At 46.7% G+C, this 18,045-nt stretch overlaps 1 protein-coding gene across 4 annotated transcripts in view; it reads right to left on the reverse strand.

Moving 5' to 3' along the window:
- The window catches only part of EDARADD (EDAR associated via death domain), a 492,613-nt gene extending 476,897 nt beyond the window's left edge, over positions 1–15,716 (reverse strand). For all 4 annotated transcript variants that reach the window (XM_085611937.1, XM_085611939.1, XM_085611936.1 and 1 more), the window contains exon 1: positions 15,599–15,716. In XM_085611937.1, the coding sequence (XP_085468063.1) occupies positions 15,599–15,626 (28 nt within the window). In that variant the 5' untranslated portion in view covers positions 15,627–15,716. The remainder of the gene's footprint in view (positions 1–15,598) is intronic.
- Between the last annotated feature and the right edge of the window lie 2,329 nt (positions 15,717–18,045).

Raw genomic sequence — 18,045 nt, forward strand, 5'->3', positions numbered from 1 at the left:
GTGAGGATCAGTCTATTGAGGGAGATGATCCCAGTCCCTGTGAAGGTACTGTCTCAGAGAAACTTGAACCTGATCAGGTTGAGTTCGAGGGGACAGGGGGCACTTCCAGGGCAGATCTGAGCCAGGAACAGTTGAGCTGCCCCTCTCTTGAACCCCTCAGACAGCAAGCTGCTGCTGAGGCTTCTGGGAGTGCCAGTGGATCCCAGAGGATCTACTGGGAGGATGGACTTCTATATTCAGAGAGTAGAGACCCCAAGTCTGGTGCTACCAGGAGGTTGGTTATACCTCTGAAGTTTAGAGGCTTCCTATTAACACTGGCACATGACATGCCATTAGCAGGACACTTAGGCCAAAGCAAGACCTAGGACAGGCTTGTCTCTCACTTTCACTGGCCTCACATGTGTAGGAGAGTAGGATCTGCTTCACATGGTTACCCCCACTTTTTGCTGGTGTTTCACTGTTTTTCGACTTTAGCCTGGCTGGGACCCTGCTATTCAGGGCCCCAGACTATCTGCTTCCTCTCTAAATTGATTGCATGTACTTTAGGTACACTCCAGATTAGATTCTGGGGTACCCTTGTGAGTCCCTAGTATATGGTATACTATGTACCCAGGGCATAGGTACCCCAGAGGCATACCAGGGGCTGAAGCATGTATTGTGCCACCCTTGGAAAGCCCTTCAAAATGACACTACAGGTCTGCTACTGCAGCCTCGGTAAGGTGGTGCATGCACCCCTTTCTGAGGTATAGGTTCACTATACCTCGCCTAATACTGCACATAGAAACCTATCAGTCACCCTTATGGCAAGCCTTATCAATCCCGAAGGCAGGGTGCTTTGTTATATGTGAGAGGGTGCCCAGGCATGAGCTGAGCCCCCTGCAGCCTTCGGAATCTCTTCTCCGGGGTTGTCAGTAGTGCAGCCTGACCATATACTCTTAAGTGCATTATATCTTAAACGGTTAATGCTAACTTTGGACTGGCTGCATGGAAACATGTAGTGTTTGGTGTCAAACACCTTGGAATCATACACCCACATCAATTCCTGATGTGAGAATATTATCCCACCCTTCTAGAGGGAGAGGCATGACAGTACTGGTATACCCGGTAGAAACTTAACAGAGCCCTGGCATCACAAAATGGATGCTGCAACCACAGACACAGGTCTGGCCTCCGGCTGTTGACCGAAACTCCGGCAGGGAAGGCCTGGACAATAGGTTTCCTGTCACCTCCCAGGCAGGCTTATGTGTATTGGGGTTGGGTGGGAGCACTCTTTGAGTGCTTTGAAGTCCTGCACTGGAGGCACATTTGGTGTCCCTGTGCATAGTTCAGCGCAAATTGGTTCAGGGGTTTCCAGCCCCTGCTCTGGCACAAAACTGGACAAAGGAAATGGGTGTAGCCACACCTCTTTCCAAACCTTCCCGTAGGTGGGTCCCCAGAGCTAGTCCAACCCCTTCCTTAGGTTAAATAAGGAACCTCTGTAACCCGAACTTTATATATCCCTAGACGACACTCTAAAGCTGAATCCTGGAACTTTGATGCTCTACTGATGACTAGAGGACTGAAGAGATCTCCCTTGGAGTCAAGGAGTGACTCCTCTGCTTGGCAGGCACCAACGAAGCATTTTGCCGGTCTGCATCTCCAAAGCTCCCACCGGATTCCAAAGTATTTGCAGCCCAGGAAGAGGATTTGCAGACATCTCAGAGGCTGACCCAAGGCCCCTGCAAAGCTGAGATCCACAGCCCTCATGAGTAGTGTGGAACCAGAACTCCTGGTCACCGTGCACTTTTGCAAGTGCATTGACTTCTCGACGTCTCTTGAAGTCGTGCTTGGGGTGACATGTAGCCCCCACCTCGCGCAGAGAATCCACTGAGGATTGTCAGCCTAGTCACCCGGAGTGACCCGTGGGCTGCCATTTTGTGGTTCCTCTCGAGGTCCCTTCGCGATCCCTGGTCCGTCGATTGGTGGGTCCCTGAGAGGGTAACTTTGATTTTCCTTGGGCTTCCCTGGTTGCTCCAGATGTGCCCTGACTCCCTACCAAGTGGTGAGTCCCTCAGACCTTGCTGGTCTGCACCGAAGCAGCTTTCGCCTTTCTGCGTGGGTTGCTGTTGCCAAGGCTTGTTGTGTCCAATCTGGACACCGACACTGCAGCACTCAACATCCTTCGTGGAACAGCTTGACTCCAGCTCCTGGTCATCCTTGATGCCTCCTGGTCCTCGTGGCTGAAGAGTCAAGCTTCACCTTCTTCACCTGAAACACCCGACATCGGTGGGCATTCGACTATCGGGCCCCTGGTCACTAGCAAGTGACCCAGACTCTGTCCCCTCTGCTAAAAATCACTGCAAACAGCTGGAACATACATGGAGACATTCTTACGATGCAGTGGGGAAATCTAACTACCGAGCAGCCATTAATCATTATCATAAGCAAATTCGGAGAGCTAGGGCTGAGTATGTGGGAAATAAAATCCTAACAAGCTCTAATCCATCTAAAACAATATTCTCCCTGCTTAAGATTATGAAGACCGGTGATATGGCCAGAAGTTCGTCGATTTCTTCCAACAACCAATGCGATGAGCTGGCCAACCACTTTGTTAACAAAGTGGATACAATATATCAAAATCTCCCTGTAACGGCTAATGTCGTTACGAAGACTTTGCCCACTGTTCCGTACTCCCAAGGTCTAAACAGCTTGATATCTTTCCCAGCGCTATCTTTAGCTAGTCTGGAGGTCCTGTTTAGGAAATTTAAATCTGGTTCACCTATTGATCCATTGGCCCCAAAAAAATTCTCTCAAGTCATGTCCTCTATTCTACCAGTGTATCTGGAACTGATGAATCTCTCTCTAGAGTCAGCTATAGTAACTGCAACATGGAAGCATGCAAAAGTTATCCCTCTGCTGAAAAAACCATCACTGGATCCAGCAGAGCCTGGTAACTATCGCCCAATTTCGCAACTTCCTCTCCTAGCGAAAATGGTAGAACTTCATGTTCAAACTACTCTGACAGAGTTCATCGAACAGAATAAGATCCTTGACCCGTCACAGAACGGTTTCAGAGCCCGACATGGCACTGAATCTGCCTTGTTGGCAGTGACGGAGGAAATTCGAGGGATACTGGATGTTGGGGACTCGGCGGCCTTAGTTCTTCTTGATCTAAGTGCCGCCTTTGATACGGTCTCCCATGAAATTCTATTGAAATGGCTATCTGACATCGGAGTGAGGGATCTGGCTCTCGATTGGTGTCAAGCTTTTCTGTCGGGAAGATCTTTCCAGATCTGGATGCCACCATTTAAATCCCAGAGTTATGCCCTTCAACGAGGAGTGCCCCAGGGGTCAATTTTGAGCCCCCTCTTGTTTAATATCTATATGCAACCTTTGGCCCTGGTGGCTCGGAAGAGGGGAATGTCAATGGTATCATATGCCGATGACACCCAATTGGTGATTGCCTACTCTAAAAAGAACACCGCCAATTTAAATAGATTCAGGGAAGATCTGGTTGAGGTGGCAGACTGGATGGCCAGCAATTACCTGCAATTAAACGCCAGTAAATCCGAGGTGTTAGTTTTGGAAATGATCGAGACCTATGGTCTGATCATTGCTGGCCTGACAGCCTTAAGCCAGCCCCTGTGCCCAAAGAAGCTGTTAAAAACTTGGGTTTTTGGATTGATAGTGGATTGACGTTTGACACGCAAGCCAAGGCTGTGGCTGGATCGTGTTTTGGCCTATTGCGTGGCCTAAAGCCAGTACTGGGCTTTTTTCCCCCTAGAGATCGCCAGACCATCATCCAGGCGGCTGTACTATCTAGACTGGATTATGGAAATGGATTATATCTCGGGGCTAACAAATCCTGTATCATGCGCTTACAGAGAGCTCAGAACGCCGCGGCACGTATGCTAGTGGCACTCCCGAGATCTGCGTCGGTTTCCCACATCCTTCCCAAGCTACATTGGTTGCCTGTTTAGAAATGAATTCAATTTAAAACCTTATGTGTTGCACATAAAATTCTTTCTCAACAGGCTCCGGTGGGTCTAACTAAGCTACTCCAACTGTATACTCCTCAGCGACTCCTTAGATCGTCCAATCAGCTGCTGGCTATTGTCCCCCGGACTGTGAGAGCAAAAGCCGGGGGGCGTTCTTTTCGTTGTCTTGCAGCGCGACTCTGGAATCGGCTCCCTCTCTCTATTAGAGAGATCCAGACTCATATGACCTTCCGCAGGGCGATTAAGACCTGGCTCTTCCCTGCCGTTGTATAATTGCCTCCCGCTTCAAGCTCTTTCTCGTGTCTCTGATCGCGCTGGGACGCCCCATTGCTGGGGCAGCTATGCGCGTTATAAATCTGGTAAATAAATAAATAAAAATACTCAACTTCGATCCAGGCTTAGATGTCTTCGGACACTTCTCATCGTCCCGGCAGCAGCACTTCTTTGCCAGCTCCCATTGAAAACGACAACGCGATCCGACACCATTTGACACCTATGCACCCGGCTTCCCTGGGTGAGGTAACTTGAGTACTCCGGTGCTCCCATGGGTGTTGACCCTAGAACTTCCTAAGTCCAAGTGTCCCTAATCTTTAAAAATCTAACCGCGACTTTTCCCATAGAAGCTAACGGAAGCTCGTGGCTGTGTTCTCACACTGTACACGGCCCCCGTGGGTCCCCTGTGTCACTACCTTGGGTGGTTCCTTGGGGTCCCAGCAATTCTACAGGCTCTAGGCCTTGTGTCTAGTTAAGTTGTGGTACTTATACCACTATTTTAGTATATGGTTTGGCTCGCCTCTAGGGCCTGATGTGTATTTGTGCTATTTGACTGTACTATTTGAAGTGTAACTTATGTGTTTTGACCTCTAGCCTCATAAAGAGACTAGGAGGATGTGTTTAGAAATAAACACACTCATTTTATATATATAACTGGTGTGGTTGTCTTTCATTTAACCATTCAAGAGATTATAGAATGGTAAAACAAGCTGCTTTACATCCCTTCAAGACTTAGCCTGAAGGCTGCTCTCCATAGCTACCACCAGGATAGGTTTCAATGAAGGTTGTCTTTAACCTATCATCAATAAGGGGTTGTTTGGACTGGTACAGGGTTCCCACTATAATTAGTGGACAGCATATACCAGGCAACTTCTCACATTGGTGTGCAGCGTACGGATTCCAGCTTGCTATTGTTTTACCAGATAATCTCAATTGAGTGACTAACTGAAAACCACTAAAGGTACCCTAGGTACACATAATACAAGCTTTAGAATACAGTAAGTTCTATTGAACTTAGAGTTGTGTGTTAAGGGCCTTCGTCAGAGATTTAATCATCGGCCTACACGTCGTTTTGAAGCACCTACATTGCAGGCACCAGTTTTCCCCTGACGAAGGCCACCACTGGCCGAAATGCATCGGGATAATGAAATGATCTAACAACCTGCATGCTGGGAATTGTAGTTGACTAGACTACGAAAGTTATGTTGTGAAATTAAACAATGTAGCGAACCCACTACAAATTGTTTGAGTAAGAGCTTTATTCAACTCTCTTATTGTCAAACAATATAAACCTCTGGAGAGGACTTTATCAATCAGCGCCCTGGGGACATATCCCAAGAGTTTGGGAATGCAGCCAGATCTTTACGACACCACTGACATTCAGAGAGTTATTCCCAGGCGGCACTGAACTAATAATTCAACTTCAGTTCATAGATTGGTTGTGCACGTACTACTGTCTTATATCTATTTGCTGTGACTAGGTCGCAGGCCAAAATGCCTAACACTGGACAGGCCCTGGATTCTAGAAGAATGGACCAGGTGCTTCCCAAAAGGAGGAGCAGTAGGGTTAAGGCAGTGCCTTCTCACCTGACTCAGAATACAGATCAGCCTCCTGAGGGAGATGATCTTTAGCCTGAAGAAGGAACTGTCCCAGAGGAGCTTAAACCTGACCAAGTTGAGTTCTTGGGAACCTTCCAGGTCAGATCTGAGGCAGGAGCAGAAAACCTGCCCCTCCCTTGAACCCCTCAGAAAGCAAGCTGCTGATGAGGCTGCTGGGAATAGTGGTACCCATAGGGTTTATTGGGATGATGGACTCCTTTATTCAGAGTGTAGAGACCCCAAGCCTGGTGCATCCAGGAGGTTGGTTATACCTCTGAGGTTTAGGGGCTTCCTATTGACACTAACCCACGATATTCCCCTAGCAGGACACCTGGGCAGGAACAAGACTTGGGACAGAATTGTCCCTCACTATCACTGGCCCCACATGTCTGAAGACACGAAGGAGTTTTGTCGCTCCTGTGTGACCTGCCAAGCCAGTGGCAAGGCAGGTGGAACCACAAAGGCCCCCCTGATACCACTACCTGTGGTGGGGGTTCCCTTTGAGAGGGTTGGGATTGACATTGTTGTTCCCATGGATCCTCAAACTGCATCTGGGCACAGATTTATCCTGGTGGTGGTGGACCATGCCACTAGGTACCCAGCAGCAATCTCACTTAGGACCACTACAGCAACTTTATGTCAAGTTACTTAACTGCAATGTGGAAGGAGTGTGGAGTGAATTACAAATTCACCACACCCTATCACCCACAATGCAATGGCTTAGTTGAAAGATTCAACAAAACCTTAAAGGGCATGGTCAAAGGTCTCCCAGAAAAGCTTAGGTGCAGATGGGACATCCTTTTGCCCTGCCTTTGGTTTGCCTACAGGGAGGTGCCACAAAAGGGGGTTGGTTACAGCCCTTTTGAACTTTTGTTTGGCCATCCTGTTAGGGGTCCTTTGAGTCTGGTGAAGGAGGGATGGGAGTTACCTCTCAAATCCCCTAAACAGGACATAGTGGACTATGTACTTGGTCTCCGCTCCAGGATGGCTGAGTATATGAAGAAGGCAACTAAAAACCTTGAGGCTAGCCAGGAATTACAAAAGGCCAGACATGACCAAAAGGCTGTACTGACTGTTTATCTGCCAGGAAAGTGTGGGTTTTGGAACCTGTGGCCCCAGCAGCCCTCTAGGACAAATGGAGTGGTACCCATACAATTGTTGAACAGACAGGGGAGGTCACCTACTTGGTAGACCTTGGAACCCCTAGGAGTCCCCACAGGGTACTTCGTGTCAACAGACTAAGGCCATATGTTGACAGGGCAGACATGGGCTTGCTCATGGCTACTGATGAAGGACAGGAGGAGAGAGTGACCCACTCCCTGACCTGCTTTCTCAGAACCCTGATGATGGATCAGTAGATGGTGTAGCCTTGGCAGGCAGCTTCAATGTCCAACAACAAACTGACTGCAAAAAACTTCTCAGCCAGTTTAGACATATGTTTTCTCTGACTCCAAGTCAGACCACCTGGTGCACTCATTAAATGGAGACTGGGGACAGTCTGCCTGTGAAGAATAGTATCTACAGGCAACCTGACCATGTCAGGGACTGTATAAGGACAGACGTCCAAAACATGTTGGATTTGGGAGTCATTGAACCATCAGATAGCCCTTGGGCTAGTCCAGTAGTCCTGTTACCTAAACCTCACAACAAAGATGGCAAGAGAGAGATGAGGTTTTGTGTGGATTACAGGGGTCAATGCAATCCAGGACCCCAGTTTATCTGCTTTCTCCTGTAAATTGTTATACATGTACTTTAGGTACACTCCAGATTGTATTCTGGGGCACCCTTATCAGTCCCTAGTTTATGGTACACCATGTACCCAAGGCATAGGTACCCCAGAGGCCTCCCCTGGGCTGAAGCATGTATTGTCCCACCCCTGAGAGGCCATCCTAATTGACACGACAAGCCTGCTACAGCAGACTGTGTAAGTGGTTGTCTGCACCATTTACTTAAGATATAGGTTCACTATATCTATTTAAATCACTACACTTAAATACCTATCAGTCACCCCTATGGAAGGCCTTAACAATCGTGAAGGCAAGGTGCTGGGTTTTACGTGAGAGGGTGCCCTTGCATGAGAAGAGCCCCTCTGCAGCCTTCAGAGACCATCCTCTGGGGTTGTCTGTGATGCAGCCAGACATATATGTTTAAGTGTATTATTACCTTGCGGTAAATGCTAACTTTAAAACGGCTGCTTAGAAACATGTTGTGTTTGGTGTCAAACACCTTGGAATCATACCTCCCCACCAGTAACTGGCGGGGGAGGTATGATTCCACCCTTCTAAAGGGACATATGTGGGTCACCGGTATACCTGGTACCAGCTTTCTCGACCCGGGCATCACAAAATGGATGCTGCCAGCCACAGACATGATTCTGCTCTCCTGCTGCTGAGCCAAGCTCGTGCAGGGGAAGGCATGACAAAAGGCATCCTGTCACAGGGAGGTGTAACTACCTCCAAGACAGGATTTAGTGGATTGGGGCTGGGTGGGTGCACTCTTAGAGAGCCAGAAAGTCTGCACTGGGGGCACATTTGGTGTCCCTGTGCATAGTCCAGCTCCAACCAGTTCCAGGAGCCATTTGCTCCTGCTCTGGTGTGAAACTGGACAAAGGACATGGGTGTAGCCACCCCTCTGTCCTGCGCCTCCCCTAGGAGGGTCCACAGAATCTTTCCAACCCCTTCCCATGGGTATAAAGTTGGCTACCTTACTACAGGACTTTAGATTTTACCTGGACAAGATTCTACAAAGAAGAATCCAAGTACTTCGACTGCCTGCACGACGCGGGATTACTAAAGATTCTCCCTTGGAGTAAAGGAGTTACTCCCCTGAAAAAGCAGGCACCTAAACGTATCTGACCGGTTGGCTTTTCCCGAGCTCCTGAGGACTCCAAAGATTTCAGCAACACAGGAGGTGGGTTTCTGAAGGTCCTCGAGTTCGATCTGCCCTCTCTGCGATTCTGAAACCAGTATCCCTCGTGGGGACCGTGTAACCTGAACTCCTGTGCACCGCGTACAATTGCAATTTCATATGCTTAGTGATGATTCCTGAGCCTGTGCTTTGAACTCCGTGTAGTCCTGACCACGAGCAGTATTTGCACCGAAGATTTCCAGCCCCGAGTGTCCTGTGGGCTGATGCTTTGCAGACTTGCTTGAGGTGTCCTTGCAATCCCTGGTCCATTGGTCTGTGGGTCCTCGTGAGGGTCACCTTGTTAATTCTTGGGCTTACCTGGTTGCTCCAGACGTGCCCTGACTATTGCTCTGAGTCCCCTGGACCTTGCTGGTCTACACCGTAACATGTTTCCTCTGACAGCATGGGTTGCAGTTGCCAAGGCTTTTTGGTGCTCCAGCCAGACATCAACCCCTCAGCTCTCGACATCCTTAGTGGGACAGCTCACCTCCGATCTCTGGTTGTCCTCGACGTCTCCTGGTTCCTGTGGCTGCAGAGTCAAGCAGCCCTTCTTCACTCCTGAAGCACTCAACATCGGTGAGCATTTGACTACCGAGCCCTTCATCACCTGAAGTGACCCAGGCTCTGTCCCCTCTGCTTTCAGGTTCTTCTCACCTTGAATCCAGGCTTGGATTCCACCGGACATTCTTCGCCCTCCTGGCAGTAGGACTTCTTTGCAGCTCTCCATTGAAAACAACAAAGGTTTCCGACACCACTTGACCCCTATGCACCCAGCTTCTCTGGGATAGGTAACACCGGTACTTCAGTACTCACTGGTGGGTTGGCCTTAGAACTCCTAAGTTCCAAAGGGTTTGCTCAAAGTCCTCTTAGAAGTGTCCTTAACTTGTCATTTTCCAACCGCGACTTTCCCATAGAGTTGTACGGAGCACGTGTCTGTGTTTCCTCACTGCACCCGTCCTCCGTGGGCTCCCTGTGTCACTCCTCTGGGTAGTTCCTTGGGGTCCCAGCAATTCTACGTGCTCTAGGCACTGTGTCTAGTGTCTAGTTAAGTCGTTGTTGTTATACCATTTTTTTAGTTTATGGTTCGGTCTCCCCCTGGAGCCCGCTGTGTATTTCGCTATTTACGGATGTTCTATTGATTAAGTATTGTGTGCTTTGTGCCCTAGTCTTGCATAGAGACTAGTAGAGAGTGTTATATTAATAAATACATATTTTTATATAAACAATAGGTGGTTCTCCTTTCATTTACTCGTTCAGGAGGTGATATTCTGGTAAAACAAGCTGCTTTACATTCCTTCAAGATTAAGCCTGAAGGCTGCTCTCCACAGCTACCACTAGGATAGCTTTCTAACGGTTATCTTTGACCTCATACATCACAAGGGTCATGTGGCCTGGTACAAGGTGCCCACTTTAACTAGTGGACAGCATATACCAACCCACCTTCTCACAACCCCTACAGGTCCAATGCATGCTCGAGGTGGAGTTGTGTCCCCATGCCCTGATGAAATTGCCACAAACGTTTAAGGCAATGAAACATGTCACCCGTTCAGGTTAAAATGGTCTAAGCATGCCATTATATTTTTTAACTTACTGTGAACACTATTAAAAATGAAAGGATATGTGTGATAGATGACCACAACTCAATTTTAACTCATGGGGCGTTCAGTTTGTCTCTTTCACAATACGGGGCATAGATGGTAGATAGATATCACCTCACTCCTTTATTTATTGTTTCCATATTGGTTTAGAGTTAGGCCACATTCTTTTCTGTCAGGAAAGTGCTGATGATGACAGAGTGAGGCAGCTGGTGAGGACCAAGCAGTAGCTCTATGGATGTTGCTTACCTAAGGCCCTTTCTGACCCACCTCACATTTTTTATATAAATAATTTTCTATAAAAAATCTTTTATAGACAAATATGTTTTATTCTGTAGCCCGTCTTAAAACTATAGGCTGGTGGGCTCTCGACCTGTCATGGGTGGTTGATTAATGTTTAAATCTGATTAACACATAAGGGTTTGTTAATCCCCAAATAGGTTTAGCATCAGGTTAGCGTTACAACTAAACCTCTGTTATTCTGGGTCTAAGTGTCACACATAGGGCAGTTCAATATCACTCATAAATGCATTGAAACCATCGAAATGTCACATGTAAGCAATCTGAAAGCTTGACAGCTATCATGAAGACGTTCGTCAGAAGCGTATTGACAGAAATGGGGCCTCTGACAAATATCAGTTTTCGAAATGCCAGTACAGGCACCAAAAGAATGGTGATGACTCAGCATGCACCAGCTGGGACGTGTTTAATATTATTTAAAAATAACTGCCCTTGTTTATAAGGTCGTCGGTAGAAAAAGTATCATGGCCCGATGGTCTCCTCATTCTTAAAATAAGAAGAAAGGTTTTTATCTGATATATCTGTGTACGTTTTAAAAGGAGCTCAAGGTCTGCCTGACATCCTCCCCTTGTGGCATCACGCTGTAAAAATGCAAGGGTAAGGTTGGACAAAGTGTAGTGAACAGCACGGTCATTCACCAGGCTAAAGCTTACCTGTGGAGAAGTGTGGCTCAATGATTAGAGAGGCAGACCCTGATGCAGAGGCCTAGCCCGGGACCAGGGTTCAATTCCCCACCTTGGTGGGTCTTGGGCTCAAAAATTCCACGGACCTGATTCTCGCCTCGGTGCCTATTCCAATCATGGAGTCCCACTCTGCAACTCTGGGTAATAGCTTGCTTAATCTCCACAACGGCCCCCACAACGCTAAGGATGCCTGGCCTCCACCTTGGGGGTGCCCAGGAGTGGACGCCTCACAGGGAAAGCCAGGATGGGTTCCACAGCGGTATTCGTACAAGTGCCTCGAGACCCTTGCGGGTGAGTAGTGCGCTATACAAGTATCAAATTTACAATTTATTTACCAACTGAGGCCAGCAGTGCCATCTTATAACTTAAAGAGGGTGAAATACACAAGGACTCTTCTACTTTGTAGCAGTGGTAGGAGACCAAACGGTACCAGGTGGAAGGCTGAAAGTACACACAATCTCGAATACCAGGGTGTTCAGCGACATGCAGAAGTGCGAAGAAGGGTGTTGTGATGTTTGATGTAAACAGATAAAATAGGTAGGGGCCTATAGAAATTGCAAGGTGCTGTCCCCTAGGCCAGAAAAAGTTCCACGGTAATGCTAAAAACTTCATACAACTATAAGTTCTCCTAGATAATAGAACGGTGAGTCACAAATGGTACTCTTCGGGTCGCAGTGAGTCATTAAATCAGGGACATGAGTTGAAACTAAATGGTTCCCTAATCCTTTAAATGACAGATGTAAAACTGAGCAAACTGTGTGGCTGGCATGGGGATGCACCGTCTTGCAAGGGCCCTTTATGACACATTTTGGAAAAGCTTAAACCCATTACATAATTGAGAGCTTCGACTTTTGTTCTTGCTTTTTCAGGATGGGTGTCAACTGTTACTCAAACTGTATATGTATTGAACACACTTGCGATAAGTATTCCCAACTAGGGGCAGATTTACAAGCCCCTTGCGCCACTTTTGCGTCGTTTTTAACGTTGGGGAAAAGTGACGCAAAAGTGGAGCAAGGGGCTTGTAAATACGCCCCTATGTGCCTGCGCCACACACCGGGACAATTCTCTCCAGCCAGCGGTGGTGGAGTCCTTAATTCGCTCCTTCCCAGGCGATGCTCAGGGAAAAACGATTTTGATCCCTGTCTACATCAGCAGGCGGGACAAGTAAAAGCGAAAAGAAGGAGTTATGCTGTTAAAAGCGTCCCCAGCGGGCACGTTTGCTTCACTGTTGTCTGATTCTGTATCTCGGCACTGAGGATGCCAGAGTTTTTTTTTAAAAAAGGCATTAGTACAAACAATGAAAGTTTTCACAATCACTCACTGCTTTAACTCCTGCCAAAGGCTGAACCTAGGTAGAAGCTGTGGCAGCCAGCATGTTTCAACATATGCAGCGATTGTACTCGGCTGCCAATCTGTTCATGTTTCCACATGCTCGGCGACAGACACTAAAAACAGTTCTTTGGATACCACAGAAAAATGCAGTACGTGGAATTAGATTGGCATTTACTTTTCAACACATTTACGAGAATTGTTGGAAAGAGAAGCGTAGAGGCCACTTTAAACATGTTTTAGAAGTTTTAATTGCATTGCTCATTCCACTGTATACATTCTAAGGTGTGAGCCGTGAGAAGACATTATATTTAGAAGTAATCAGAAAACGTTCGGGTTTGACTGAATCAGTTCCTTTTTTGATGAAAATGAATACCCCTTAATTTAAAATTATTGCGGATATCAATAAAAAAAAATGTGTCTGGTATTAATTACTTCGTTGTGTTTTGCGAAGACTTGTCTTCAGATTCATATTTAAAGTGGCCATTCCGTGTACAGAAAACGAATGTTCTCGTTGACCCAGACCTACATTGCCAACAATACCCAACAGGCATTCCAGATCTGTTTAATGATATCAGCAGCGGTTATGAGACTATTGTGACGTCATTCACCAGATGGCCCTTTAACCCAGGTGGTGGAGACTACTGAAATAGTTATGGGGCAGACACCAAGATTTTGCCAACGGGGGGGGGTTCCGTTCCCAGGGAAGGGTTAAAAGCAAGGGTATACAATTTACGCGTTTGGCGGTGTTATTCTCAAAGATAATCTATCTCTATGAATTGGAAGTTGCGGTCACAAGTTAAAGCGTTAGTACAACTGCCAGAGCCAGTCCTCGAGGGGGTGAGTATGATGAGCCGAGTAACAGCGACCAAAGGAAGTGCTGTGCAGTTTTTGAGCAGTTACCAGCAACCATAACGTGTGCTATGAAACAAGATTAGGCTACCGCTGGCCAAACTCCAAAGAACGATAGGTGGTTCGGCGGGACAGTCCGAGGCACAAAGAACGAGAGGTGGTTCGGCGGAACAGTCCAAAGCACAAAGAACGAGAGGTGGTTCGGCGAAACAGTCCGAGGCACAAAGAACGAGAGGTGGTTCGGCGGAACAGTCCAAAGCACAAAGAACGAGAGGTGGTTCGGCGGAACAGTCCAAAGCACAAAGAACGAGAGGTGGTTCGGCGGAACAGTCCAAAGCACAAAGAACGAGAGGTGGTTCGGCGGAACAGTCCAAAGCACAAAGAACGAGAGGTGGTGGTTTGGCGGAACAGTCCGAGGCACAAGGGACGACGTCTGACCACTCTCGCTCGCTAGACAGGGACACGTCACACTCGCATAAATTGCACTCTGACAATATGTTACCAATAAATGTTCGCCAGACAATGTACCCAGAGACGTTTTAAGGCATGGGCAAAGTGGGCTCAGGCCCAGGGCCCCAGCCTTGCAGGGGGCCCCCCGATAAAGCCAGCTATGTTCTGTAGAGTCTTGCCCTGATGACCTTGAATGATTTTTTTAAACAGAGTGTTGTAAATAGCGTTTTTGTATCAATTATTTTTAATGTGTTAGTCTATTACAGACATTTTGCAGACAAAATATGTTTGTTTCATGCAACATCGATATAAAAAGTTTCTTTAAGATGAATGCAGGACCTCACATATGAGAAATGGGAGGGTGCAACAGAAATTGCATGCAGTAATATCAATGAACTTTTGCTGTGTTACAATAGTGAAAACACTCATCACTAGCCCTGAATATCAGATGTACACACATTTAGACCAAAGAGGGCATGAAAGAGCTGAAACTGGATCAGAAAATCAAAGCTATTCGAACAGGGGCCCCAAAATACATTTGGCCCAGGGCCCCCAAAATCCTTAAAACGTCCCTGAATGTACCCCAATTAAGATATTTTAAAAACTCAACCAGTGCGCTCTGAATAAAAGTAGACATTGGTTTACCCCCTCCTTTCTTTTGTTTTATATCATTAGCCGAAAATGTAAGATAATCTATAGGCAACATTTTGGAATTGATTACAATATTTGGGTACAGGAAAAGAAAACTTAACTGCCACTTAATCGTCTTCTTAGCAGCACTACTATAACAATCAATAATGTACTAACGAACTAAACTTCATACATTTCAGCCCGAGTGCCCTTGTGTTTTTCTGATGGACAAGTTATTGCAGAGTGCGGTGCTCAATATACATGTGAGTTGTGATTTGGGGCTCTGTACGTTTGATTATGAGAGACCAATTTGTTCACAGCTTCTCATCCATCCTATAGGGCCTCGCTGTTTTTTAAGCTTTTTGACGAGGGGTCACTACGCCCCCGTAGAAATATCGATCTGCAGTAATATCCTCTCCGCGTTATCGTTTATTGCTATATTAAGGTATGTCGACGTGGAGTGAAAACAGTGAATCCATACTTACCTTGATAATAAAGTCATAGCCGATTTAGTAAATAGTTCGAGCCTCGAGGTCGCGTCCACATCCTGTGATTCTGGGCAAACCACTTAATCTCCCCGTGCCTGAATGTGTAATGTAAATACGGTGCTCATGTAAAGCGCTACAATACCTTCGGTCGAGTTCGCGCTATATAAATTTGCAAAAAAAAAAAAAAAAAATCGGGAAACACAACCACATGGTTAGGTTAACTCCATGTCCTTTGAGTGTGCACTATACCAGTATATGAGTATAGGAGCGGGTGGGGAGCTATTCCCGAGTGATTTACAATGGATACGTGTAGCATGTGGAGCGTGTCACAAGTCCACCAAGTACACACGGCCGTTTCAATTTTAAATCTCACCCCTGTTACATCTCGGACCTCTGACCAGGAGCACATTTTGGTTGGAAGCGCACTATAAATTACGAAAACATAATAACTCTTGGAAAGCCCCCATAAAAGTTATCTAAAAGCAAGGCACGGACAGCAAGTATTTTAACTTTACCTCTAGAAAGGGGCTTCTCCGCAGCCATGTGCTGTGACAAGTCCAGGGCTTTTATTCAGTGTACGAGCTGGCAAGGTAATCAGCAGACTACCTACCTACTTCCTAATTTGTATTTTTCTTTAGCTTCCTGGCTGAGCGAGGTAGTCCGACACTTTTTTCCGACTCGGAAAATAACTGCTAAAAACTTTTTAAACAGTACGTGAGCACCACCCACTGGAAATAGATGTAATCTCACACTGCTTTTTAGGTCTCGCCTTGCTAACGCGTAAGCGATTGAAAAGCGAGACTATTGTAAGCGGGATTTAAAAGTGCTCCCAAAAAGCGGGTTGCATGGCTAGCACACGCACAATCACGCGCATCGTGCCGCCATGCAATCTGCTTTTTGGGAGCACTTCAAAGGGTCCGCCCCACCGCCTGGAATGCGCTCCCCCGCCCCCAAGCGCGCGCGCGCCACGCTCCGCTGGGCTTGTCTTGTTTACCATCTCCTGTTCTACTTTCTCTTTCAATCTGTGGGGTGTTGCTCTATATGTTTGTACATATCCAATGTAGCGATTGGAAGACAAGAACAGATAATCCCTCGCCTACATATTGCGCCATATAATTCTGTGACCTATGTAATATGCTCTGCTGGTGCCTGGTCTGTTTTAAATAAATAAACCTCATAAAATAAAAGTTTGTTATTTAATACTGTGAGGGACTAAGTCAGTATAGTTATTGCAGTACCTTACGAACCGCTCTCCAGTGCTGCTTGGATTTCCGGCAAAACAAAGGCATTCCCCCAAATTAGTCGCTGCTTTGCAGCGAAATAACCACTTCCCCCTTTTCATCAAAAGAGGCACATTTATTTACGTACTAAGCAGTTTCTGAATTTCTTTTGCAGCCTTGCACTTCCTTATGACTAAAGCAGTGCAGTTAGATGGAGCCTTCAAAGCCAGCAGATGGGGTCAGGTGACGTTTGTTTATGCTACAGACTATTTTGGGATGAGCTAGAGAGAGTGCCTGGTGCAGTATTAAGCAATCTAGAGCCTATTTGGCAAGCTGAGGCTTGAATGAAGGTCATTATCTGCAACTTTTTAAAAGCCTTTTTTAGGCAGCTGCATTCATGCAGGTGTTTGGAAAGTCGCCGCTCTGTAGTTTAAAAGACATGAATGAAGGCTAGTTGGGTGAATTGATGTTGGTGGCGGGAAGGGATTTTGCAGCATCATTATTGTATACAGTCTTCTTTCACGTGGAAGATGGTCCAGGCTTGACAGCAGCATCATTATTGTTTGCAGTCCTCTCACGTGGAAGATGGTCCAGGCTTGACAGCAGCATCCTTATTGTATGCAGTCCTCTTTCACGTGGAAGATGGTCCAGGCTTGACAGCAGCATCATTATTGTATGCAGTCCTCTTTCACGTGGAAGATGGTCCAGGCTTGACAGCAGCATCATTATTGTATGCAGTCTTCTTTCACGTGGAAGATGGTCCAGGCTTGATAGCAGCATCATTGTGTGCAGTCTTCTTTCACATGGAAGATGTCCAGGCTTGACAGCCGCAGCCTTATTGTATGCAGTCTTCTTTCACGTGGAAGATGGTCCAGGCTTGACAGCCGCAGCCTTATTGTATGCAGTCTTCTTTCACGTGGAAGATGGTCCAGCCTTGACAGCAGCATCATTATTGCATGCAGTCTTCTTTCACATGGAAGATGGTCCAGGCTTGACAGCAGCATCATTAGGTCTCACCTTGCTATCGCGTAAGCGATCGCAAGGCGAGACTATTGTAAGCGGGATTTAAATGTGCTCCCAAAAAGCGGATTACATGGCTAGCACGCGCACAATCACGCGCATTGTGCCGCCATGCAATCTGCTTTTTGGGAGCACTTGAAAGGGTCCACTCCCCCGCCTGGAATGCGCTCCCCCGCCCCCAAGCGCGCGCGCGCCACGCTCCACCGGGCTTGTCTTGTTTACCATCTCCTGTTCTACTTTCTCTTTCAATCTGTGGGGTGTTGCTCTATATGCTTGTACATATCCAAAGTAGCGATTGGAAGACAAGAACAGATAATCCCTCGCCTACATATTGCGCCATATAATTCTGTGCCCTATGTAATATGCTCTGCTGGTGCCAGGTCTGTTTTAAATAAATAAACCTCATAAAATAAAAGTTTGTTATTAAATACTGTGAGGGACTAAGTCAGTATAGTTATTGCAGTACCTTACGAACCGCTCTCCAGTGCTGCTTGGATTTCCGGCGAAACAAAGGCATTCCCCCAAATTAGTCGCTGCTTTGCAGCGAAATAACCACTTCCCCCTTTTCATCAAAAGAGGCACGTTTATTTACGTACTAAGCAGTTTCTGAATTTCTTTTGCAGCCTTGCACTTCCTTATGACTAAAGCAGTGCAGTTAGATGGAGCCTTCAAAGCCAGCAGATGGTGTCAGGTGACGTTTGTTTATGCTACAGACTATTTTG

Source organism: Triturus cristatus, chromosome 6, assembly GCF_964204655.1.
Source record: "Triturus cristatus chromosome 6, aTriCri1.1, whole genome shotgun sequence".
In the NCBI taxonomy this organism is placed as follows: Eukaryota; Metazoa; Chordata; class Amphibia; order Caudata; family Salamandridae; genus Triturus; species Triturus cristatus.